This window comes from Protopterus annectens, chromosome 7.part0 (assembly GCF_019279795.1).
Source record: "Protopterus annectens isolate FY-2018-M chromosome 7.part0, PAN1.0, whole genome shotgun sequence".
NCBI lineage: Eukaryota > Metazoa > Chordata > Ceratodontiformes > Protopteridae > Protopterus > Protopterus annectens.
In genome coordinates, this window is record NC_056739.1 from 1142673881 (window position 1) to 1142700254 (window position 26374).

The 26374-nt window shown below is 46.0% G+C and overlaps 1 protein-coding gene across 1 annotated transcript in view; it reads right to left on the minus strand.

The window, feature by feature from the left end:
- Window positions 1–26374, minus strand: part of PDIA3 (protein disulfide isomerase family A member 3) — a 1140556-nt gene that overhangs the window by 631458 nt on the left and 482724 nt on the right. The window contains exons 7-8 of the mRNA XM_044077721.1: window positions 24768–24893; window positions 24248–24430 (exon numbers count right to left, since the gene is read on the minus strand). Of these exons, the coding sequence (XP_043933656.1) occupies window positions 24248–24430; window positions 24768–24893 (309 nt within the window). The remainder of the gene's footprint in view (window positions 1–24247; window positions 24431–24767; window positions 24894–26374) is intronic.

Here is a 26374-nt window from a genome sequence, read left to right on the forward strand (position 1 = left end):
AATAGCCCAACTCAATCTGTCTTCAAATGTTGGAGTGTCCCGGGATGTGCACTGCTATCAGAAACCGACCAGTGGAGATCGCTGTCTGACTGAATTGCAATCAGAGAGGAAGGACAGTGTGAAAGGCTTCCAACACTAAAAGCACTGCCCTCATCTCTAGAGCATTTATGTGCAACTTGGTCTCTGACTGGGATCACATGCCTTGGACAGTCCTTCCCAGTGGCCCCCCCCCCACCAGAGTTGGGAGGCATCCGTGGTCACTGTGGCTTGGACTGCAGATGACGCGAAGGGGTGTCCTATCTATGGCGAACTTAACCAAAGAAGGGACGTCCTGCAGATAACTGATCGGAGATTCCATGGGCAGGTCTAGCCAAGACCACTGAACAGCCAGAGTCCATTGAAGAACCTGCATAAGAAGGCGCGCACAAGGGAGAATTGATATGGAGGCAGCCATGGAGCACAGAGCCCGGAGAACCTCACTCGCCCTTGGAGACTTGAAGTTCGCTGAGCTATGTAGCACCAGAGGTGTAAGATCCTGTCTGGAGTTAAGAATACCTTCAACTGCAAAGTGCCCCAATGAAGTCTAGAACTTGTACTGGTTGCAGTTGGGATTCCTGAACATTGACTAATTCCCAGTAGACCTGCCAACTGAATGAAGTAATCTCGGGCCAGAGACAGGTGATACTTGTTGGGCGCAGCAAAGAGCCAGTCGTCCAGTTAAGGAAACACCTGAATACCTTGAAGCCTCAAGTGAGCCGCTACAACTGCCACTACCTTGGTGAACACCCTGGGGGCGGTGGTGAGATCAAAGGGTAGGGCTCTGAACTGAAAATGACTGGCTCCCAGCCGGAAGCTCAGAAACCTCCTGGAGCTTGTGTATTTTGATGTGGTAGTAAGCATCCTGGAGGTCTAAAGAGCACATCCAGTCGCACTCTCGAAGATAAGGTAGAATTGACTGTAGGGTGACCATCTGGAATTTGTTTGGCTACAGACGGGTTCAACATTGACAGGTCTAGAATGAGCCTGAGGTTACCCTGTCTTTTTTGGCACTAAAAAGAACCTAGAGTAGATGCCTGAACAGGACTGATCGGGGGAGACCTGTTCGATGGCTTGTTTGAGAAGCAGCTTTAAAACCTCTAGAGCTGTAGCCTTCCTGTGAGAGGGTGGAACATCCGGGAGGTGTTTTGGAATATTTGGAGGGGCAACAAATGGGATATTGTAACCTCTGGATATGATCTGTAACTCCCAACGATCTGTCTTAATGAACTCCCATGCCGATGGGTGCAAGGACAATCTTTCCCCGACTGCCTCCAGAGTAGGACAGTCAGGCAACCCCCTCAGGGCTGCTAACCGGGTCGATCAGAAAAGGGTTCCCTAGACCCAAAATTCCTGGGAACCCCCCTCTACCTCTGGGTCGGCAACAATCCTGTCCCCCTCTACCTCTGGGGAAATGGTTGTCCTGAGAATCTTGGGAAAATAGATTTTCGGAACCACATCTTCTGCCCTATGATTCCTAGAGAAGGACCGCTGAGGGTTAGAGAAGCGGATCCAGACGGCAGACAGTCTTCCCATCCTTTTCGCTCTGGACAAGTGTCACGTAGTCTTCCAAAAAAAAGAACCGTCGTAGGGGAGCGTTGATAAATGATGCCTTGAAAGGGTCCGTGAACTGACCCAACCTGAGCCAGGTATTACACCTCATGGCTATGCCTGTCCCAGCCGCCCTAGCTGCTCCTTCCGTAGCATGGGAAAGGAGCCGCACAGATGGGAAAGGAGCAGCATAGATGTATTTGAGACTGACTTCAGAGTAGACATTTTCACAGAGAACTGTTTGTCCTGTGGCAATAAAGACTCTAGGGGAGACTCAGCGAATTCCGAAGCAAGGTCTTGCTGAAGCTGGATCACATGTGCCAAACAGTTCAGCGCACTGATTGAAAAGGTCACTGAGGAATAGATGCGCTTCCCAAACCTATCGAACGACCTGGACTCCTTGTCTGGAGGGTGGACTGAGGAACTCTCCTGTGCTAGTTCATTCTTGGTGGCTGCTGCAACCAACACAGCATCAACTGGGGCTCCTTTTGAACAAGGTTGTCAGAAGGGGGAGATAAAATTTTGTCAGGGCATTTGGGGGTGGGCTCTATGGTGTCAGGCTCCTTCCATGTCCACGTGGTGATAAGGTTCACTGGCAGGGACACCCAGGAAGCAGATGGGACCGTGTCAAAGGCCTCCAGGAGCACTGACATCCCAGAAGGTTTTGGGGCTGACCAACCTCCCCTCTGGCAGAGGATCACGTCTTCGGGAAATGAGCTGGGGGAACCTACTCCATCTAAGTCAGTGTCCGTAGTGAGGGACTCGAGGGGGGGGGGTCCAAGTGCCTCCTTTTGCACTTGCGCTTACGATGACCCTCTTCAGTGGGACTTACAGAAGTGAATTTGTGAGCCGCAGGGGGTTTCTCAGGGAAATTAAACTTGGGGATCCTCTGGCACGGGCTGTCCCTGAGATAGGATGAAGGGAGTAGTCGCCAAATTCAGGGGGCCTGGGTGGAATCCAAGGGGATGGGCTGGGGTTTCAATCCCCGAGAGAGAAAGTACAGTTTTGTACCTACCATAAATGTAGATGTTCGAAGATCCACATTGCTGCAGTCCTTACACTTGGGTAGTCCGCTGTCCTCGGTCGGCCCGAATATCAAAGTATAAGGCTGACGTCGGTCAAGGCGCATTTGACTGACATCAGGACGTCAGGGTACAAATGCGCATGACCGACGTCATATCCTCAGTCTTTTCTTGCCCCAGATGTCAGAAGACCCTAAAAATAAAGGTCAAAACCAAAAGACAGCAAACAAACAACCAACCATCCTAGCACTAAAAATATGTACAATATATACAATATACACCCTATTGACAACCCAAGCCACACAACCGCCTCTAACTACACCGGGCAGGCAGGGAGGGTAAATTCGACTGCAGCAATGGGGATCTTGAACATCTACATTTATGGTAGGTACAAAACTGTACTATGTTCTTCATCTCACATTGCTGCAGTCCTTACACTTGGGTAGAATCCCAAAGCAGAGGTAAGGGAGGATGGCCAAACTATAAGGAAGCAGGAGCTGCCAAAATGCCCTGCAAAACAGCAGTGGCAAAACCAGCCCTGGATTTAGAGTAAAGTGGTAGGTGATAATGCCTAGAGAAAGTATGCACTGAACTCCAAGTAGCTGCCTCCAAAACGTCCTTAGTTGCCACCCCCCTCAAAAAAGCTGTCGAAGTGGCAGTAGCCCTAGTGGAATGAGGCCTAATCCCAGCTGGAATCTCCTTGCCATGATGGGAATAACAGAAAGCAATGCAAAACCCAATCCACTTAGAAATAGTTTGTTTTGACACAGGCTTGCCCTGAGAACTCAAAGCAAAAGAAACAAATAACTGCTGAGACTGCCTGAACCCTTTAGTTCTGTCCAAATAATATCGCAACTGCCTGTGTACATCTAAAGTGTGCAAACTCTTTTCCCCTTTATTTTGGGGATTTGCATAAAAGTAGGCAAATGAATAGTTTGGTTTAAAGCCACACTAGAAACCACTTTAGGCATAAAGGAAGGATTAGTACGTAAAGATACCCTATCCTTATGGAAAATTAAGAAAGGCTCAACCGCCATAAGGGCCTGCAACTCAGAAACCCTTCTTGCAGAGGTAATAGCCAACAAAAAGCAGTCTTCCATGATAAAAACTTTAATTCAGTAGTAGCTGCAGGCTCAAAAGGTTGTAGAGTGAGTTTCTCCAACACAAAATTGAGATCCCAAGCAGGTGTAGGAGCTCTTCGTGGGGGTCTTATATTCTTTGCCCCTCTAAGAAATTGCTTGAACAAAGGATGAGAAAACAATGGTGGGTCACAATCATAGTGAGCCGAAATTGCTGCAGCATGAACCTTAATAGAAGAGAAGGACAAACCTTTGTCCAGTAACTCTAAGATATTGAAGAGCCACACTTAAATTAGGCTCAGAAACATCAAAATCCTTTGCTGCACTCCAAAATAAAAATCTCTTCCATTTATCTGCGTACACTTTCCTTGTACTAGGCCTTCTAGCTTCCAAAATAACATTCAAAACTTGCTGTGGAAGTGGAGGCCCACTATGGTTCAAAACATAATATGCCAGGCTGTTAGGTGCAGAGAGTGAAGCTTGACATTGAGCAAATGACTGTCCTTCTGAGACAACAGGTGTGGAATCGAAGGCAAAGGCCATGGAGGCTTCCGTACCAGGCTTCTCAGTAATTGGTACCAATGCTGTCGAGGCCAATCTGGAGCTATCAAATTCATCCTTGGCTTGTCTTGTCTGGCCTTTAGTAGTACCTTTGGGAGGAGAGGCAGAGGCGGAAAGGCATACACATGAAGATTGCTCCAATTGAAAGAAAGAGCATCCACTTTCCAAGCTGTGGGATGAAACCTTTTTGTGCAAAACTTTGGCAGCTGGTGGTTTAGTGGAGAAGCGAACAGATCTATGTCTGGAGTTCCCCATGACACTGTCAATTTCTGAAATACATGAGGATCCAATTTCCACTCGTGGGGATCCATAATTTGTCTGCTCAACACATCTGTTAAGGAGTTCTGTGCTCCCGGCAGAAACCTTGCCTGAAGATTTAGCTGTAAACTGAGAGCAGTCTCCCGCAAAATCATTGCTTGCCTGCATAGAGGATAAGAATGTGTTCCGCCTTGCTTGCTGATGTACCACATGACAGTTGTGTTGTCTGTTAGAATCAACACCTGCCCTGGGAGAAGTAAATCCTTGAAAGCTATTAATGCAAACTGGACTGCTAACATCTCTTTCAAGTTGATATGTAGATGTTGTAGTCTGGCAGGCCACTTGTCTTGTATCCACTTTCCATTCAGATGAGCTCCCCAAGCTTTGTCTGAGGCATCTGTCGTTAGAATCTGACTCTCCTCTGGCCGGGTCACAGAGAGTCCCTTGTTTAGATGACATTCCTGAGCCCACCACAACAATTCCTTTTGAATGCAAGGTATTATTTGAATGACAGTGTCCAAATCCTGGCAGTGCTGTGTCCATACATTTGAGATACCATTGTAGCTTCCTCATATGCAGTTTGGCATTGGGAAGCACCAGAATACAAGATGCCATGAACCCCAAGGCTTGAAGGACTGTCCTTGCAGTCAGCCTGGACTGATGAGACAACTGATGAAAGTAAAGGGAAAGATTCTTTTGTTTGTCCGGGGTCAAAAGGCCATCTGGGATGCTGTATTCAGTCTCACACCCAGAAAGCACATGTCCTGAGAGGGTACTAGACTGGACTTTATTTCGTTCACAGAATACCCCAGGCATCTTAGCACTGCTATCACATAATCCAAATGATGAAGAAGCTCGTCCCTTCCTTGAGCCAGAATCAGGCAATCGTCCAAATAAGGATAGATCTGTATTCCTTTTAACCTGAGGAAAGCTATCACTGGAGCCAGAACTTTCGTGAACACTCTGGGCGCAGTAGATAAGCCAAAGGGCAATGCAGAGAACTGATAATGAGAAGTCCCAGCTCGAAAACGCAGATACTTCCTGCAACTCAGTCTGATAGGAACATGAAGATAAGCCTCCTTGAGATCCAAAGTTACCATCCAATGATCTTTGCCCAGCAGAGGTAAAAGCTGCTGTAACGTCAACATTTTGAACTTGGGAATGTCCAGATAAGTGTTGAGGATAGATAAGTCCAAAATTGGTCTCCACGTGTTCCCTTTCTTTGGTACTAGGAACAGGCGAGAATAAAATCCTAGGCCCACTTCTGGCATAGGAACCGTCTGAATGGCCCCTATTTGGAGTAACAGAGAAATTTGCTTGTGAGCCTCTATTCTTTGTTGAGGAGGAACGTCTGGCATGCCTTTGAAAGGAGGCAAGGTATGGAAATAAAACCTGTAACCGTGGTGTATGATATCCAATACCCATCTGTCTTGGGTAATTAAACTCCAATTTTCTTTGAAAAGTGCCAACCTTCCTCCCAAAGGTGCTGCCAGACGAGAAGGCTCTGGCAGCTGAAAAGGTAGGTCATTGGGTCTGTTTACGAAAGGACTGACCCCTGCCCTCACCAAGACTGTGCAGGAGAACTCCCTGTTCTAGGCCTGAAAGAGCCCTGAGCTCTGCCCCTACCACGTCTAGATCTACCCCTAGACTGGGAATCATAAGAAGGATACGTCCACCCCTTAGTAGGCCAATTTCTACTAAACTTTGGAGGCTGAACCTGCAAAAAATCTTTAACAGTCTGCATAGACTTAGCCTTGTCTTCCATTTTCTTTAAAACTGTCTCAACAGGAGAACCAAACACATCAGATTGTAAAGGAGCATCTAAAATCCTTGTTTTAACATGGTCAGATAAATTCTGATCCCTCAGCCAGGTGTGCCTGCGAAGAACTGACCCAGTGGCAGCCACCCTAGACGAGGCCTGTACAGCATCAAAACCACATTGCAAAGAATGCTTACCCACCTGTTCAGAAACATGTACTAAATCTTGTAACTCTTTACAATCAATACCTTCCGCCAGAGCATCAACCTTAGACTTCAATTGTGAAAGGAGATAGTTTTGGTATTTCAACATGTGGAACTGGCAATTCAAAGCCCTCATAGCTAGAGTGGAAGAAGTATAAACTTTCTTTCCCCATCTATCCAAAGCCCTGGCCTCTATCTGTAGGAACCGGATTCTTGACAACAGAAGCCTTAACACCTTTAGGCCCCTGACTAACAGTTTCTGGGTCTGCCAAGGACTCTTAAAAAGATACTTATGAGCTTCAGGCACCCTGTAATACCTATCCGGTTTAACAGGAGCAGGAGGCAAAGAATCAGGATTAAGAGAAGCCTCTGCAAAAACATCTTCCACCACATCCAAAACAGGAGGTATAGCCAAAGGCCTATGCTGGGGTAAAAACAAAAATTCCCTAAGCCTTTTCCTGGAATCAGAGAAGTCCTGACCTTCCCACTTAAAATGCTCCCTCATGGAATGAAGAGTTTCTGAAAAAGAAAAATCCTCAGGAGGAGAAGCAGAAGGAGTAGAATCATCCACATCAGAATCAGAATAAGGAGAATACTTCTGCAAGTCTTCAGCCGAAGACTCTGAAACATCCGAAGCCTGCTCAAAACTCCCAAGCTCAGGCTCCACCCTAGGTCTCTTATCAGGAGGGGGCAAAGAACCCGTAATCAAAGTAATCAAATCTTCTGCCATTTTAAGCATATGCTTCTTGGGCACAGTTCCTGAAGAACTAGGGGTGACACCAACTGAAGCTAAACCTGGCCTGCCTCTGGGAGAAGCCTTGGAAACAGAAGGAGAGGGCCTAACCACCCTAGGAAGGGAGGGAGTATAGTAACCTGAGAAGCCCCTTCAGCCTGACCTGCCTCCTGAGAGGCCACATCCTGCAATAACAAAGTCTCTCCCTGGGATCCCAAAGAAACCTCCGGTGGAACCACCGGCTCCACCGACACCTCTAAAGAACCGGCGTCCGCACGGACGGTTCTTCTAGCCTAGGCTTAACTGCTTTGTCCTTGCGCTTCTTGAAGAAGCGGCGCCGGAGCATCCGGCGGCATTTTATAATTGCACCGCTTCAAGACTAACCTGGCACAATCTAACCTTCTCTTTATAGTGCGCTTATTGAATCTAGCACAAGAGCGACACCCAACAATGTCGTGCTCAGGCCCTAAACAAGGAATACACAAAGTATGACAGTCTCTATGCGGTATCTGTTTCCCACAAGAAATACAATTATTCACTTTTTCTGACATCCGGTAAACCACTGAGGCAAGAAAAAACTAAAATATTCCCCAACGGGGTACTTAGCCAACTTTGACTCGGTCTGAAACTCTGAAATCGAAAAATTTCAGAACGCCAACCGGCACTTGCAATGCTGCTTCTGCATCGGACCATGCGGCAAAAAAGACTGAGGATATGACGTCGGTCATGCGCATTTGTACCCTGACGTCCTGATGTCAGTCAAATGCGCCTTGACCGACGTCAGCCTTATACTTTGATATTCGGGCCGACCGAGGACAGCGGACTACCCAAGTGTAAGGACTGCAGCAATGTGAGATGAAGAACATCCCTCTCCACCACTTTGAACGCCGAGGTAGAGCAGACCTCCTTGGCACCCAGCAGACTCCCTTCCCAGATCCGAAGCAGGGACCGGAGCCAAAGCAAGGGTACACTGAGGTCCGAGAAAGCAGGTCGGATCCGAAAACGGCAGAGCTGAAGCATCCATTCCCTCTGGTTCGACTCCCTGTCCACAGCTCCGTAGTCACTCTAATCCGAACTAGTTGTATCAGAGGAACTCAAGGTAACAGCTGGAGTAGAGGTTGGAGGAACGGTCGACGCAGAGCTACCAGCTCCAAAAATCCTCTGATCCAAGAGCCCAAAAGAATGGATCGGGGAAGGAGATGGGGCGGAAAGGGCATGGAAGTCCCCCCTCCAGAGGGAGGGGGGCCTGGTAAGACTCCCATCTGTATTTGGTCTGAATGAATCTCCACATCATCCTGTCCATGTCCCAAGTCCGATAAACTCAGTCGATCGCGAAAAGGCCAACTCTGATCTGGCTGGTCTGAGCAATGACTGGGAGGAAGGCCTCTGGTCCGAATGTTCCAACGGCTCCAGTGAGAAAAGACTGGAGCCGTGGAGAAATTGGCCTCATGGCCTTAGAAGGGAGACTAAGAGCGAGCTCCCTGTCCGGGGATCTCTTGCAAGGTCTGTCCTCTCTCTTGTCCCTATCCTCTTTGCACCTTTCTCTGTCCTTTTCCTTGTCAGCCGCGCTGACTGTAGATTTGTCTTTATTAGGCCCAGCACCAGAAGAGGGAGGTTGAGTCCCTGTCTGGGTGGGAGGTTGAGCACTAGGTACCGAGGCTGTGGCAGATTCCAGCATGAATGCGGGGAGAAGGCCTTTGGCCATTAATTTGGCCTTCTGATCCCCGAGGGCCCTAGGATTGAACCCGGTACAGACAGCACATTCAGTGGACAAATGTGCTACTACCAAGCAAATCACACAGTGTGACCATCAGCGGGGGAGAGCTTATGGCCACACACTGCATTTCTTGAACACAGATTTTGGCTGATCAGCCATGGTCCTGCACCCAAAAGGAAAACACTACCTACTAGAAAACCACACACAAACAGGTACGGGAAGGGCAGGCCTAGCAACTACTCTACAAAGTTTAACAAAACTTTTTTAAACAGACGAACAAGCGACACACTAAAAGGGGAGGAGGGGAGGAAGGGAAATAACTCGCAGACTAATTATTAACACTTGCTATCCCTGAGCTCAGAGCAAAGGAGACCACGATGCACACTACTGGCACGGCAAATCTGGAGGAAGGTAGGAGATTGTAGTGCATTGTGGGTAAAGGGAGGAGCTTGGAGCAGATGCTAGAAAAAAAAGTTGCCAGCACAGATCCGAATACCCACAGGCTGCAGATGAGATGAAGTTAACTACTTCAGATCTAGCAATAGCTGCCAACTCTACTTTGACAGTTAAAAGTTCCAACACGGATGTAACAGGTGCTGAAAAAAGGGCCAGACCTTCGGCTAAAGCCCAAATGAAAATACTTTCCATTTACTCTGACAAACCTTGTTAGTGGCATCTTTTTAAGAGGCTGAAAATATCTGAAGCACTGGGGGTGGGGCTTCTGATCTGGGAGTTAGTCTGGATGGGCGTGACGAGAGATTTGGATAATTAGTCCAGTTTCCAGGGAGGATGTACTGTAGAGGCCACAGGAATGGGAACCATGACTTCGGAGGTCAGAAACAGACAATTAAGATCACCTTGGCCTTGCACTTTCTTGCTTTCTGTATAAAATTAGTTCATTAGAGGCAAAGGAGGAAAAAGGCATACAGGAGACCCGGGGGGGGGGGGGGTTGTATTTGTAGACCACATCCTTCTCTGAAAATCCTTGTGGAGGGATCAAGGCTAAGGAGCTGCTGCTACAATTGTGGTTTAGGCAAGACTCAAGAATTGCAGCAAGGTTGGCCCTAGCAACTGAAGTAGTTTGTCACTGCTAACTTGAAGGACCACTTCTGAGGCATTAGGATAGACCTGTACAATTTCAATTTGTCCAGAACACTGGACAACTCTGGGACATGCACTGTTGCAAGAAAGCAACATGAAGGCATTGCCCACTGCCAGACTCTCATGGCTTTATGACAAAGGACAAGCACAGGTTCCACCTGTTTTTTGATGAATCAGACTACCAGCATGTCTGTCCATGACACCTCTAGGGATATTGTCCTAAAGGCCTAGAACTGCCCTCATCCCCAGAACACTGACGTGAATACTGACCTCCATGCAGGACCTGAACAGTCTTCCCTTTGAAATGGCTCCATCCACACAAGCAAGCATCTGTTTTAACAATTGCCACTGGGAATCCTGTTTGAATATCCTCCCGTTTAATCACAGTTGTCTGTATCAAAGATAAGCAGTCTGCAGACCCAAGTCATTTTTATTTTGCCACACAGTGAATGGAGTCGGAGACAACTGTATTGCTAAAGTCCATTACAGGACCCTCAAGGTAATTGGCAAGAGGGAGAATGAGAACTGTGGATGCCATGAGACCCAACAGCTGAAGAATTAGCCTTGGAGGACAGGAAGGTGAACAACTTGCATGACAGTGAGAAGCAGAGAGAACTGTGGACACTGGAAGGAGAGCAATCTGCAAGATAGTATCCAGGTGGCATCTAATATGGGAGGGTGCAAGTCGGTTCTGGGGGATGCTAAGATTCTTATTGCACTACAGCGACTCTGCTCCAACTGTCCCAGAAGCTAGGACGAGAGTCAGTTCTAGCTGTGAGGAGCCAATAGTCAAGATAAAGGAAAATAAAGATACAACATGCAAGTGCACTGCAACCACTGCCATCACTTTGGTAAACACCTGGGGGGGCTGTGGCGAATCAAAGGGTAGAGCTCTAAATTGATACTAGTTTGCTTCCAGAAAGAAATGGAGAACCTCATCAAATGAGGTCTCTATAGTCACATAATATGTACCTCTGAGGTCCATTGAGAATACCCAACCATCCTGACTCAAGTGAAACAAAATCAACTGCAATGTGACCATACAGAATTTTATCTCTGATACTTAATCAAATGACTCTGGTCTAAATGTACTCAAGGTCCCCTGTTTTCTGGGTACTAAAAAGGAACCATAAGTAGACTTCGGATTTTATCTGGTCTGTTGCTTGGAAATCTCTTGATTGGGTGGGAACGTCAGGAACTCTTCCTTTTGACAAGGGAAAAGGAAAATGGTATAGAATAACCTTTGGAGATATTCAGCACCCACAAATCTGTGGTTATATTTTGCCAAGCTTGTTGTGGGTGCAAAGATAAGCACCAGGCTGCCATTTAGGCAACCCTTCAAGGACGATGAAAAGACTTTGGAAAAAGATCCATGAAAGCCCCAATTCTGTAGTGCACCCCTGCGCCTCTGGTGTGACATCCATTATTACAGCCTCCTCCTTTGTCGGGGGGGGGGGGGGCTATCTCGGAGTCTCCTGGTAAGGACTGATTTCCTGAATCAAATGCTCTTTCCAGCATGCAGATTCCTAGAATAACAATCTTAAGGACATGGAGAAGCAGAGGTCTACCGAAGAGGGTCTTACTGACTTGCCAACACCTAGACAGTGATCTTTAACTTTCAGTCAGAATAAGTGGCCCCATCAAAAGGGATGCTAATAAAAGGAGTCCTGAAGCTTTCTGCAAAGCATGCTGGCGAATGACAATTCTGGTACATACAGGCCTACCTGTACCATCAGCTGCATTAGACAGATGTTGTATGGCTACTTTTCATGAAGACTGGAGGGTGGACAGGTGGGAATCCACAGTCTTCTGGACATCACCTGGTAATACCCAAAGAGAGACTTGAAAAGTTTGTTAAATCTGGTGACATCAGCTAGGCGATTCAGTTCTCTGACAGCAAAGGTCACAAACTCAAGTCAATTTCCAAAAAGCTGTCCATCGCGCCTTAGACACTATTAGGAGGATGGACAGAACTCATAGGATTTCTGCTACTTCCTTCTTTGTGGCCACTGCGACACCCATCGCACCTGCTGTAGGACCCTTGCTCCAATGTTTGCAGTCTGTGAGGGCAGAGAATTCAGTCTGGTTAAGGATGGGCTCCACAAGACCAGAGTCCTTCCATGCCCAGCCAGCCATCAGATAAAGGACTGGATCAATGGCCTGTACCACCCAGGAGAAGATTACACAGACCCAAAGGCTTCCAGGAACTGTGATTCATCCAGAAAAGGTCCAACTGTGGACCATCCACATATGGCACTAAGACTGTTGGCTCTGATAGCCTAGACACCTTAGGATCAAATTATGACAACTGGAAAGGATTTGCAAACCTCCTACAGGACTCGAGACCCCTGTATCCTTTGACCTTTTCATAGGTTTCATTTTGTCTGTATCTAGCTGGCTTTCTTCTAGTAGGTTCTAGGAGATTAAGTGGAAAAGGAAGAACTAGGAACAGCAGACCCTGCGCCCAGGGATGAAGTAGTCCCTTAACCATCAATTTTTCATGCAGTCTGTAAAGCACTAATGCTGAAGTGCAACCTTGGCAAGTAGTATTCGAATTGGCTGCTCCTAAAAACACTATGCACATATGAAGTGTGGGTTGGGGGCAGCTTATGCCCACACTGTGCACTTCAATCCCTAACCATCAGCCATAAGGAAAAAAGTATAAACGTGCTAGCATGCATGTATGCGTGCACGGGCACACAATTAGCGACTAAACTAGTAAACAATTTACCCTAAAAGTAAACCAGCCCCCTTTTCCTCCATTTTTTTTCTACATGGGGTCAGGGTATCGTGTTAACTGTCAAACTCTTGATTCAGTGCAGCACTCATGACAGACTGTCTCAAGATTTTCTTTCACACAATCCATCCACCTCTTTTTTGCAAGCCCTTGCTTCCTCCTCTTCCAGTCTGTCCCAAATCTTCCTCACTAGATTGTCTTCTGCTTTTCTACACATGTGCCCAAACCACCGTAATATCTTTGATCTTTTCTGCAAATGGAGCTACTTTGACTTCTGCTCGTATGTCCTCATTTAGTCTGTCCCAGTGTGCATCCTACCACCTTTCTTAAGCACTTAATTTCCATTTCTAGCTTCAATTGTTCTGCCTTTACTACCCAGGTTTCTGTACCATATAGTACTGGTCGCACCACTGTCTTGTACACCTTACTTTTCAGCTTCTTTGGCATTCTTCTGTCAGACTACACCAGAGACTATGCCAGTTGGCTGCAGCCCGATTCTAGCTTTGACCTTTTCATTCAGACTACCCTTCTCCTCAACCACCCCTCCTAGATAATTGAAGCTGTTCCACTATCTTCACTACATCTATTCTCAGTTGTTTCTGATTTCCCCAATTTGCTGCCATTACCACAGACTTAGATGTGCTTAGTTTCATTCCATGTGCGTTCAGATTTGTATTCCATTCTCCTATCCTTTGCTGAAGTTCTAGCTCAGTCTGCCTGTACTGCCACATCATCTGCATGCAGCAGCTTTGTTGATATGTCCCCTCCAACTGGTTTGCTAATTTAGTCCATAATAGCAGTGGGCTCAGAGCTGAATCTGAGTGTACAACCACTCCAACTGGGAACCTTCTGTGAGGCCGAACACTGTTCATACTTCAATCACTGGGTCCTTGTACACAGCCTGCACCAATTCTACCAATGTTTCTGGGACTTCAAACCACCGCAGTACTGCCCAGATCAGCTTTCTTGGGGCCTCGCCATATGCTTTCTGCAAGTCTAGGAATGCCCAGTTGGACTCTCATCTCTAGCTTCTTCTCAAGTATCTGTCTCAATGCAAACATTGGGTCAATTGTGCTGCATCCTGATCTGAATCCGAACTGCTCACCTCCCATCTTACGTTCTACTACTCTGTGGACCTGTTCATCACCATCTCTAGAACTTTCATGCAATGTGGTAGGAGTCTGATGCCTCTATACTGCCCACAGTTGTGATGTCCCTTTGTGGATGTCCCCTTTGTTCTTGTACACTGGCACGAGCATGTTTATTCACCAGTCATCTGGGATACACCTTTCTCCCAACACTTAGTACCCTCAGGAGTCATTTCTCACCCAGCATCTTTCTCATATCTACTGCGACCTCATCTGAGCTTGCTGCTTTTCCGGACTTCATATTCCTTAGTGCTGTTCTTACTTTTAAGGTGGGCTGCTCCTCTTTTCTCATCGTAGGCTGTTTCTGGGGCAGTACAGCTTGTGCGTGGTTTTTCTTCATTCAGAAGCTACTGGAAATACTCTCATCGGCCTCAGATGTACTGTGGACTGATAAGCAGGTTATAGCTGGCATCCCTTATGAAGGGTGCCCGACTATCTTCTTTATCTGTCTGCCTTGCAACCTGATAAAAGTTTCTTTGTGCCCCTTACCAGAGTCACTTTCCAGAAGCTGGTAGAGTGCCTCCGACACCCTATTCTTTGTTACTGCAACTTCTTTCTTAGCTTGTTAGTCAACCAGTAGTCCTTTCTAGCCTGGTTAGTCTTTTGCATCTCCCACTTCTTCCTGCACTCCTTTCTTTTGATGACTTCCTGGACTTCAGCATTCCACCACCAGCTTCCTTTATGTACCTTACTTCCATACCTGGCTCGACAACATATCTTTTGTGTAGTACTAACACTGTTTTTAGGCACTGCCACTCTTCAACTCCACCCATTTCCTCCTCTTCTTGGGGTGCAATTCCTTGAACTGCTATACTTTCTCTCCAGTCAACCTCCAGGTTCAGCCATTTGCCAGACAGAATTCTAGAATGGCTTCTCCTTTATTCCTGCTGCCCCACACATGTGGACCAAGGCTGTCCTATCCTAATCTGTCTGCCCAGACACGTGCATTCAAGTCACCCATTTTGAACACCAACTCATGTTGTCCTGCTTTATCTAGCAGATCCTGCAACTGCTGTCTAAATGCACCCTTTTCCTCCCCATCACAACACTGCTGTGGGGGGACAGGCTGAGATTAGGAATATTGCTCTATCATTACACTGCAGTCGGATTGCCAAAAGTCTTGTCATTAATTCTGATCCTTCACTGCCTTCTGAAGCCTCTCTCACCACAAATCCTACACCATTTCTAGGCTGTCCTCCACCAGAGTAGTAGAGTATGGATCCCAAGTCAAGTGGCTTTGCTGCACTCCCCTTCCATCTAGTCTCTTGGATACATAGGATGCCCAGCCTCCTCCGCATCATCTTCCAAGCTGCTTCCTTGTCAGTGAACCTACATTAAGCGTAGCAATTCTCAGTTCATGTCTGGCAGGTTGGTTGGATTTATGTCCAGCTTTTGCTCAGAGCTATCCCAAGTAACCCAGGCTGGGCAACTAGACACTGACCAGCCAGCAGCTTACTGACCTATGGCTGCTGGGCTTGATGGCAGGTACACACTGGCCAATAGGGGCACATATACTCCCACATTAGCAAGGGCCCCTGGTGTGGGTCATAGTAGGCCAGATCCTCAACCCACTTATCAAAGGTAAAAAAAAAGTTGTTCATGAACTTACCATAACCATAGATGCATTTCTCTTCCATGTTGCAGTATTCTACTAGTGGGTTTACCTTTCTTCCAATCAGCTTGTCCAGCCAGTTTCTAAAGCTTTTTCAGTCCCACTTGGCGCAGATGTCAGGCGTAGATGCAGGTACGTGGGCCATAAAGATGATGTCTGCACGCACCAATCCTCAGAATCAACTACACCCCCCCAGATGGAGCCAGTTCTGAGGGACATAGCCTGTCCCTGAGCCAGGTAGAGCAAGTGCAAGGTTAAAAAGGGGGATGGTATGAGGGAAGGAATACTGCAACATGGAAGAGGACATATATGGTCATGGTATGTTCTTGCACAACTGTCCCATGTCCTATTCCAGTGTTACAGTATTCTACTAATGGGTAAGTACCAAAGCTCACTAAGGGTTGTGGGGTGGCCTGGTACAGGACTCCAGGAACCCATGCAGGATAGCCCTGGCAAATCCTGCCCTGGCTCTGCAGATGTTGCCCAGTTTGCAATGCCTGATGGTGTGCACCAAGGACCAGGTGGCTGCCTCCAGAATAGAGTTCGTGCCCAGGCCTTTGAAAAAGGTCCCAGAAGAGGCCACTGTTCTTGTGGAGGGGCCTTGATATTGCCTGAAAGTCTTGCCATGGTGGGAGTAGCAAATCACCTTGGCTATCCAGGTCGAAATGGTCAGTTTTCCCACTGCTTTCCCCAGAGCCTTAGTTTGAAAGGAATAAAACAGTTGGTCCGATTTGCAGAAAGGTTTTGTTTTATGAAGATAGAATCAGAGTGGTCTGTGGACATCCAGGGAGTTAAGAACACACTCACTATCTCCCTGCAGGTTAGGGAAAAAGGTAGGCAGGTGGACAGCCTGATTTAAGTAAGGTCGTTGGCCACCTTGGGGGTGAAATACTTTTCTCAGGGTGACCCTGTCCAAATGGAAAACCAAATGTCCCTCCTGGCTGACATCAAAGCTACTAGCAGGACTGTTTTCCACGTGCAAAAAACTAAGGCGGCCTTGTCAGCCAGATCAAAGGGTGGAAATACGAGTTTTTCTAGCACAATTAAGATCCCAGGGAGGAGGGAATGGTTTCCTGAGAGGTCTTAAGTGCAGAACCCCCTTCAGGAAAAGTTTGGCTGGTAATATGGAAGCCAGCAGAGATTCCATAGGCAGGCAGAGATGGCAAACAGATGTACTTTTAAAAAGAAAAGACAAGCCTGTCTTCAGGAGCTCACAGGTAGGGCAGAATCAGAGGCACATCGCTGTCCAACGGCTCCATCTTTTGGGACACCAGGACAACCTTTTCCACTTGGAAAGGTAAGATTTTGTGTTTTGTTTCCTGGCCTCCTACAGGACTGAAAGCATGTTCTTGTTGTACAGGTGTCTGAAAGGAATCAGAATCCTAACCGCCAGAGAGAGATGCAGAGACCGCCACTGTGGGTGTATCTGTGTACCCTTGTGCTGTGTGAGTAGGTCCACTGAAGAGTAACTTGTGGTGACTGCCCTTGGACAGATGAAGTAGAGGGAACCAGTGCTGCCTTGGCCAATAGGGAGTCACCAGCAAGCTTTTTTGTGAGTTCTGATGAATTTTCAGTAGGACCCTCTGCATCAGAGGGAAAAGGGGAGGAATACAGGAACTTCTTCCCCTTCCATGACATTGAGAAGCTGTTTGCACTGCCTTCAGGTCATGAGTTCTGGACCAATAGCTTTGGAGTTGCCCATTTATGGAGGAAGCAAACAGGTCTATCTGCAGGATACCTCACTTGTGGACCAGATGTAGGAACACCTCTCTTGACATTATCAATTTGTGGCTGGCTGAGGTGGTTTTGCTTAGAGAGTCTGCCTGAGTTGTGTTGGGAGGGAATGCAGGCTGCCTGGAAGGAAACTCCATGAGAGATAGCTGGATCCCATACCTGTAGATATAGCCAGCACAGGAGGTAGGACTTTGTCCCTCCTTGCTTAAGTACCACATGACTGTGATGTTGTCTGCGAAGATTTTTAGAAAGCCCTGCTGGAGGTAAGGTAGGAAGGCCTGCAGGGTCAGGAGTATTGCTGTCATTTCCTTAAAGTTCATGTGCATCTGTTTGCGTCTGTCCACAAACCTTGCACTGTCTGTGCCCAGAGTTGCTCCCCAGCCCAGGTCTGAGACATTTGTGCGCATGATCTAGAAAAGAGAGCATTTGCAGGGGCATGCCCAGATTCTGGGCAACTTGGGCCAGACACCATCTTAATTCCTGGTGAAGACAAGGGAGGAGAGGCACCCTGAACTCTAGAGGATGAGTGTGTGGAGTCCACACCGAGCACAGGTACCAGTGGAACTTTCTCATGTGTAACCTCACTAGGGGCAACATGGGGATAGTAGCTGGCATGTACCTCAGGAGTCTTATGAACTCCGTCGCAGTCCGGGCTGTTTGAGTGAAGAGCAGCTTGAAAGTGGTGGGAAAGGGATACCACTTTTTCCTCTGGAAGGGAGGCCATGCTGATGTCTATCCTGATCCTGCATCCCAGGAAGACAATGTCCTGTGTAGGATGGAGATGGGACTTTGGATAAATCATCAGAAACACTAGAGACTACAGCAGGTGGAGGAGATCCTTGGTGTGAGCCAGGAGGGTCTGTCTGCTGCTTGAATGAGTAGGTCATCTAGGTAAAGGAATATTTTTATTCCCCTTGTCCTGCAGTAGGCAATAACTAGGGCGAGGCACTTCGTGAAAACCCTTGGTGCTGTGGAGAGCCCAAAAGGCATGAACTGAATGTGAGAGGAACCTGCAGAGAATCTGAGGTATTTCCTGGAGGAAGGCTTCATACGGACGTGGAGGTAAACCTCTTATGCCAAGTTAACATGAAGGCCTGAGGGAGAATGAGGGGAAACAGAGTGGGTAAGGTGAGCATCCTGAAGGTGGGAACTTTTAAGAAAAGTTTGAGGCGAGAGAGGTCTAGGATGGGTCTCCATGGTCCTTCCTTTTTGGGAAGAAAGATTCTTGAATAGAAATCTTTGCCTTGAGCATTAGGGTGGCTGGTTCTATTGTGCCCTGGAGAAACAGGCTGTTTGTTTATGACCTGTAGTAGGAGGGACCACTGGGATTTGGGAGGGGTTGGGATATGCAGTCTTGGAGGTGGAGAGATGCAAGTCATAAAGTACTTCCTTCAGAATGGACAGGACCCATTTGTCTGCTATTGGGGACCATGCCGGGAGACCACGACAGACAGCTGAACAAGGGAGTGTTGGTAGGAGGCAGGCAGTTAGACGCGGCCTGCCCTGTCTGGAAAGGGAGGCCTCCGGCTAGAGGCCTGAGAAATACCTGGCTGGAGAGGTTGTTTTCTGGGAGGCATTCTGGACCTGGAGGGGGCAGAAGGCCTTGATGCTTTCCTTATAAATTGCGTCTTAGCTGAGAAGTATCTCTGGAACTTTGGGATTGGAGATACAAGGAGGTGTTTGAGATCTTGCAGTTATTTCTCTTTTTGCTGGAAAGACTTGTAAAGATCAGACACCTTCGCACCAAAGAGCCGAATGGTCCAAGGGGGCATCCAGGAGCTTGACTCTGAAGTCATCAGGTTGAGGCTGCAGCCAAGAATACCTTCAGAGAACGGATGCAGCCGACCTGGCTGATGCCTCAGCCGCATCGTATACACACCTGTGGGAGTGCTTGTTCACTTGAGACAAGGGCGAGCAAGGAAGACAGGGATGATTTAGCAGCAGTCAGGCATGTCATTAACCTCTTTGGAGGCTTTGTCCAGAAGAGCCAGAAAGTACTTGGTCATGTGGGATTGGGAATTTGTACACCTAAAGGCTAGGATAGAAGAGGCATAAATCTTTTTCTCCCATCTTTCTGTGGCCTTGCTGTCCTTATCTGCAGATAGGGCAATGGTAGTAGGGAGTAGCTTAGAAGCCCTTGTCTGTAGAGATAGAAATAGTGGCAGGGTCTGCTGGGGGGGCACTTGATCAGGAATTTATCCAAGTCAGGGACCCTATATAATCTGTCTGCCCTTTGAGAGGCAGGAGGTTGGGAATCAGGATTAATGGATGCAGCTGTAAATGCATCTAGGAAGGCAGGTTGTACAGGTGGGATAGGAGAAGGATTAGAAGATTCCATCTGAATCAATTCATAAAATCTTCTGTGCTTCAGACATGCCTGAACATTCCCACTTAAAATGTTCTCTCAGACTAATAGTGTCTCCGAAGGTAAGGTCTTCCACAGGGGAGCAAGGCTCGAGAGGCCTCTTCGAACGATCCACATCACAGAGCGGATGAGATCTGGGAAGAATAGGATAGAGAGTCCTCAGAGGAAGACTGTTCTCTGCCAGAAAGGCATTGCAAAAATTCTGGCTGAAGGCTGCCAGTCAGGTAAGGTCTCTGGAGATGGAGAAATATGCCTGGTCTTTTGCCTTTTCTTGGATAGCCTAGCCGGCAGTAGGTCTGGGAGAAATCAAAGCAGTGGCGGAGGCCGGGTCCAAAGCACCCAACGAAGATACTGGTCCTCACCTGGTGTCTTAAAAGGCACCAGTACATACTCCGCGGACATGTCATCCGCTCTAGATTGTGCGGCCTCCTGATAGGTACCTGCTTTATCTACAGTGGCGGAAGCAGAGCCCTCATTCAAGCTGACCTCTGCTACAGGATGAGGAGTGGGAGAGGGAGGCGCAGTTGAATACAGGCTGCATGGATTTGGCCCCCTTCCTTGGCAGTTAGGTTGGAGCGTCTGAGGCAGTTTCCATACAGACCGCTATCCAAGGCTTTGGTTTTCCAGGTACGAGTAGAGAGCCTGTAAGCAACGGCGAAGGGTCTTGAGGATGTACAATTTACAGATAGCGTAGTTTTGTAATTGTGCTCCCTACCTAAACAAAATTGACACTGGTTGTGGGTGTTTGTGGGGGATTTGATGACCACAGTTGCACTTACTCTTACTGGACATGAACAGTATCAAAAACAAGGACTGGGGAAAAAAAAAAAAAGGCCCCAATGGGGTACTAATGTAAAACAGATCCGATGTCCATGTGTAGCAGGAACACCTGGCATACAGCTGGCAGCTGAAATGTTCCAAAGACTGATGTGTGCAGATGTCACCTTTATGGCCCATGTACCTGCTTCTACGTCCGACATCCAATGCACCAAGTGGGACTGAAAGCTTTGGAAACCTGGCCGGACAAGCTGATCAGAAGGGTAAACCCACTAGTACAATACTGCAACATGAGAAAAGGACATTTACCCATGCCCATTTTTGATGACAGTCAACATGACTAAATCACCTAGAGTATATTTTACACTTGAGTGGTTAACCCTGCCATGGCACAGTCTGATCCATGTTGCCCTATCTTGAGGATACTGTGCACCATCATAGATGCCCAAAGAGATTGGTCTGTACAACTCTTCCCCCTATAGGGCACCATGTAGAGTCTGTGCTGCTGCCCACAGCTCCACTCATTTGTAAGTTTGAGATGGAAATGCTCAGCACGTTTTTTGGACATGGGAGAAACCCCATAGAGAGACAGGTTGAACATGCAAAACTCCAAGCAGGCATTGGTCGGAGGTCAGGATCGAAACCTTGTACATAGGAGACGAAGACCTTAACCATCAAGCAATCTGGTCTCTCAGCAAGTATACTAAACACTACTACTAATGTTAATGTAGCGAGCGGGCGAGCGACAGAGCGGGCGAGCGACAGAGCGGGAATAAGGGTAAAAACCTCTTCCCAATTGGGTAAGTGGAACAAGCTGAAGAGAAGAGCTGGTCTGGAAGAGGCTGTTGAGTGCCTGGAAAAAAAAGGGGGGGTTCCATATCATGAAATACCCCGATGCATGATGGACAGCTTTCAAGAGTCTAAGGTGATATGTTGCCAATTTAGGAGAGACAGAGAAAGGTGGAGAAATATGGGTATCTGTCAAATATAAACAGGCTTGTCCAAAAAATAAAGCTTCTGAGATGTAGGACTCAAAGTGGACTTGGGTGGAATATGCCTGGAAACTTTCTTACCTTTGGGAGGTTGGAAAGAGTGCCTACAAAGACAGAATTAGATTGGTAATCTCTCTCTAAGTTGGATATAGGAGACACAAAAATATACTTGGGTTCCTGTATGGCCTTACCTTTATTGGTCAGCAGCAGCTGTCTCAAAAAGAACTTATTATCCAGAGAAACATCCAGAAGTTTCACTTTAATACGAGGCAAAAACCAGAAGACAATGCTAAGAATCATTATTCCTCATCACAATGCCAAACAATAGCCCTGAAATAAACATCCACAGCAATGTAACTTCACTTTATGGAGTGACAACTGACCTGGGAAGTAGACAGACAGGGAAAGACCTGAAGCTTTCCCTTTTGATCAGGCAGATCAGACACAAATTTGCTACTTGAGAAAGGTCAGACAAACATACCTGGTTGTGTGGTAATAGCCCAAAATGACAAGGTAGCAGCAGTACACACACTTTTACCCAACCTTTCCATAGTTCTACTACCCTTATCAGAAGGAAGATGCTTAGGAGGCAAAAGTTCAGAAGGTTTATAATTGAGACAAACCACAGAAGTGTCAGCATAAGGACTCAAACAAGAATTTACAGTCCTCAGGCACCTTTAGAACTAATCAGCTTTCTTAACAGCTGAAAGTCAGGAACTAGAGGCACAACAGAAGCAAGGTCTGCAAAAGATAATTCTTCCAAGAGGAAAACCTAGACTCAGAATCCTCCTCCTCTGAGGCATAGTCTAGAGAAGGAATTTGTAAGTATGCAAAGGATTCCTCCCCAAAATCTAGGTCCTCATCTGAATACAGTTCCCTTACCTTAACAGGTGTGGAAGACCAAGGGAGGAGCAGGGACCAACATCCCTTGAGGCTTCAAGGCCATCAAGGTATCAAACAAGCCTCAAGTAAAATCCTGCCATTCACATTGGGGATTAGCAATACTTGTAATATGCTTAGTCTTGCTTTAACAGGACATCTGCCTTTACAACACTTTGAATGTTGATTATAGGAATCCCTTCCCAGACTAAGATTTGAGGAACTCTCCTTGGAAATAATCAGCCATGGACCCCTCTCAACACCCAGAACCGAAGTCTGCAAAGCCTCAGAAGTACTCCAAGAACTCTGACTCATGTCAGCCTCCAATGGTGTCACGGTAGAGGAAGTTGATGCAAGCACATGTTATTCAGGGCATTCACTAGCTTCTAGAACATTCGGTGGAGGTTGGACAGTAACCGGATCAGGGCTAGATTTCTTGGCCTTCTTAGAAGATGACCGTTCAAGGTACATGGGAAGATGAGCGACTAGAGGGTCTTAAGGGGAAACGCTTGATAAACAGTACTGTGTATGGTCATGGAAAGCACCTATGCAAAAAAGAAAACAGATTCTGATGGTCTTTATGGGGAATTCACCTCCCACACTAGCATTTTGCCTTTTTGATGATATAAACACAAGCAATATGGAATAAAAAATAAAAGAAACCAGACTGGATACTTATCTTTATATGGTTTGGTAACCAGCACATCAGACCAATGTTCGATAACCGCGTTTGGAAATCAAAGTTAAGTATTTGCGTACATACATCACCTTTATGCCCTATATGGGGAAGCTTACATGTGAAGCATGGCGCTTATAAAATCTAAAGGCTTTGGTATACTGGCTGTATGCCGGGCTATCCTTCGCAGGAGACCCTTTCAGTGAATACTGCAGTGATATGAAAGGACAACTTACCATAAACAGCAGATGTCCTACAGACAGTTGTAGTTATTGCTTCCCTCATTTCTTTCGCCATCTTTATCTTGACAGTTCTATGTGGACTAAAGGGGACCGTTGCATTCCCACCCTTTTACCTGGGCAGGTTTTCCATTATCCAGCAACACCTTCTCCAAGACTTTCCTGGGGCTAGACACTAAGATGATCCTAAACCCATATGCCCATGGGCTGAGGTCATGCCAGACATACAGACAGCTTTGGTACCATGGAAAGACAATGGGCAGGACAGCCCAGAAGTACTGAAGTACTTCAATGATCTAAGTAAAGTGTATACTAAAGATAATAAACACTAAAAACATGTCCAACGTTATGTTTATCCGAGTCACCTTTTAATATGTTTGACAAAAAATAAACTTTTACATTAATGTCTTTGGTCATTTGTCTTCGTAGTCTCTTGGGCACTTCTTTATCTTTATGTCTGATAAATAGGATGAAAAAAGATTATGTGATAAACTGCTCAATGAACATCATTTAAAAGCTGGTTTAGTAAACAGTTAAAGTACTGGAAAACACTAGCCAAAAAGAATCCACTGCAAAAATAAATAGTTAACACTATTGTACTTAATTCTGTAAAATTCAGGAATGTGCACACCTGAAATTTTAGTTTACCAGGGTAGTACACTGATCACTAAAGAGCATTTACTGGCACAGCCCCAGCTAAAATTGGGAGGTGTTAATTACTTACTCAATCCAAACTGCAATAAACAAACTTCCCAAACAAAGATGCTTTTCTGCCTGGCCTAAGACAGATAAGCACACCCAGATTTGCTTACCTGAGGTCTTACCACTACCACAAGTGGATGCACCTGAATAAGGATAAGATTTTTTTTTCTAAAAGTCCATGAAAATTGGTTAATGACATCTTGAGAAAAATGAGTCACCGAATCTGGAGTTATGGTGGGATTGCCACAACTGCTTTATCAGGACTTTTCAATTTCACATACTTAGGATTTAGCTATAATCAGAAATCAAAAGAATAAAATGAAACACCTAAAATACAAAGGTGTTATTACAGACAGATTTACCAACCTGAATTCTTCTTGCATTACATATTTAACTCCCTTTGCTGTACGAATAGCCACAACAGGGATGTCTCCAGATACACTCTCCATGCCAAACTCTGAGAGTTCATGACTGGAAGTTCTATGGTTGGCCACTGCAAAGTTCAGCTTCTTCCCCTCATCTAGGAAGGTCTTGGCAACCTTCATAACTCTAGAAAAGGAGAGCAGAAAATTAGTTTACGAAAAATGCTATCTCAGGACATGTGTAAAATGGTATATCCTCAAATCAAATTGAAGACAAACCAATGCCAACTCCCCACAACCCTCAACGGGATTAAAGTAGGTATAGGAGAAGGAATAACTTCTGCTACATTTAAGTTTTTCAATTAAAATGAATCATGCTTAAAAAAAAATGCTCAAAACACTGCAGCACTGCATTTGATAACTTCTCCAAATTATCCTTAACCCCCCCACACACCTCTTCTTGAACTTATTCAAAAATTACCTACTATCACACTCCCCACATCAAAACCCACTAAATCACTGACCTGTTTCTCCAGTAATTTGAACCTTTGGGATTTTTCTCGTAGTCTACGTCATAATATGCCACGAGAAGGTCCTTTCCTCGTAGTTGGTCTTTGTTATCTTCAGTCATATGAGGGCAAATTCCAAAACTGGGCAGAGAAACAAAATGCATGAGAATGCCCAATTTTACAATGCAATACATTTAACAAAAGGTATTACTTCCAAAGATGCGCTTAGAAAACAGTGAAACACTATGCAACTGAAATTGCGGCAGTCGTCTGCATGTCAGACATTCTGTTTGACTCATTACTTGCAGTACTCTACAATTATATGCCAACTTTAACTTTTAATAGCAGGATTATTAAATTAGGGTGTTTGGGATTAAGGAAGCCTTCTCCCAGAACTAAAAACGTTCCGTGGCTCCAAACTAATTTTTTTTTTTAATTATCCCCGATAAAACTACAAGTGAAAGATACAGTCAGTAAAGAGAGTATTGAAACCTTTACAGCAGACTGACACAGAACTCAAAGCACAAACAGATAGTAACGTAGCTAAATGAACACCAACACAATCTATACAGAAGTACATAACACAAGTTCAGGAGAATTTGAGGGTCCACTACAACTCCTCAAAATATCTAAGCTCTTATGACTGCTTTGCAATTTCTGCTCCCAACTCACAGGCTGTGCAAAAAAATTCTCAAACACAAACACGGTCAAGCTTCTAATGTGAGGCCAAAAAAAAAGATACAGTAGTAGTGTTCCCCTTGCCTTCGTATTTTGTTTTTACTCTGACTCGGGGAAAGAATTGCTAACAAAGTTGTTGAATCAAAGAAAACAAAATACACTACACTTCATGAATTAAAACATACCTTCCTACTAGAGATGAAAAAAGCAGCAGAAAAATGCAAAGTAATTGCCACCTCAAGCTAGTTAAACCCAAGTAACTGCAATAAAAGCAATGTGATGCCAAATTTTACCCTCTACTTTCTAGCACAAACGCTTACATTTTCCACTGCAATATAAAAAAAGTTTCTCCATGCAAGAGAGCAATTAGGTCATTCTCCACTGACATTTGGTACTGCTCACGTGCGCTGACAAGGCCATTAAAAACTATGGTACAATCTCATGATCGCTCCTCACCCTGGAGAGCGAGGATATAGGTTCAGTTACTGGGAGATGGTTTAAAGCCACAGAAGGCATCCCGGCAGTACAAGGCTATAATGCCTTCCATACATTTAGACCAGCTACCACTCAAGGGACAAGAGGTGGAGGTGCACTGTTCTACATAAAAAGCAAACCTCAAAGATTAAACAGGACATGCTTGAGCTACTCCATATCAACTAACCCAGGGTAAAATCCCACACCATATGTTTGCTAATTATAGATTCCCAGTCTACGGCAAAGGATAGCCATACCATGTACTTTAATCGATCACAATTCAGCCCAACACCATATTCGTGGGCGATTTAAACTATTCCACCATTAACTGGAATGCATAGACAACCTTTAACATGCAGGCTCAAAGATTCATTGACTTTTTCAAATCAAATTACACTGGAATAGTTAAGGTTGCACACTTGCTAGGGGGTGCAAATATCCTGAATCTGGTACTCACAAATACAAGGGAA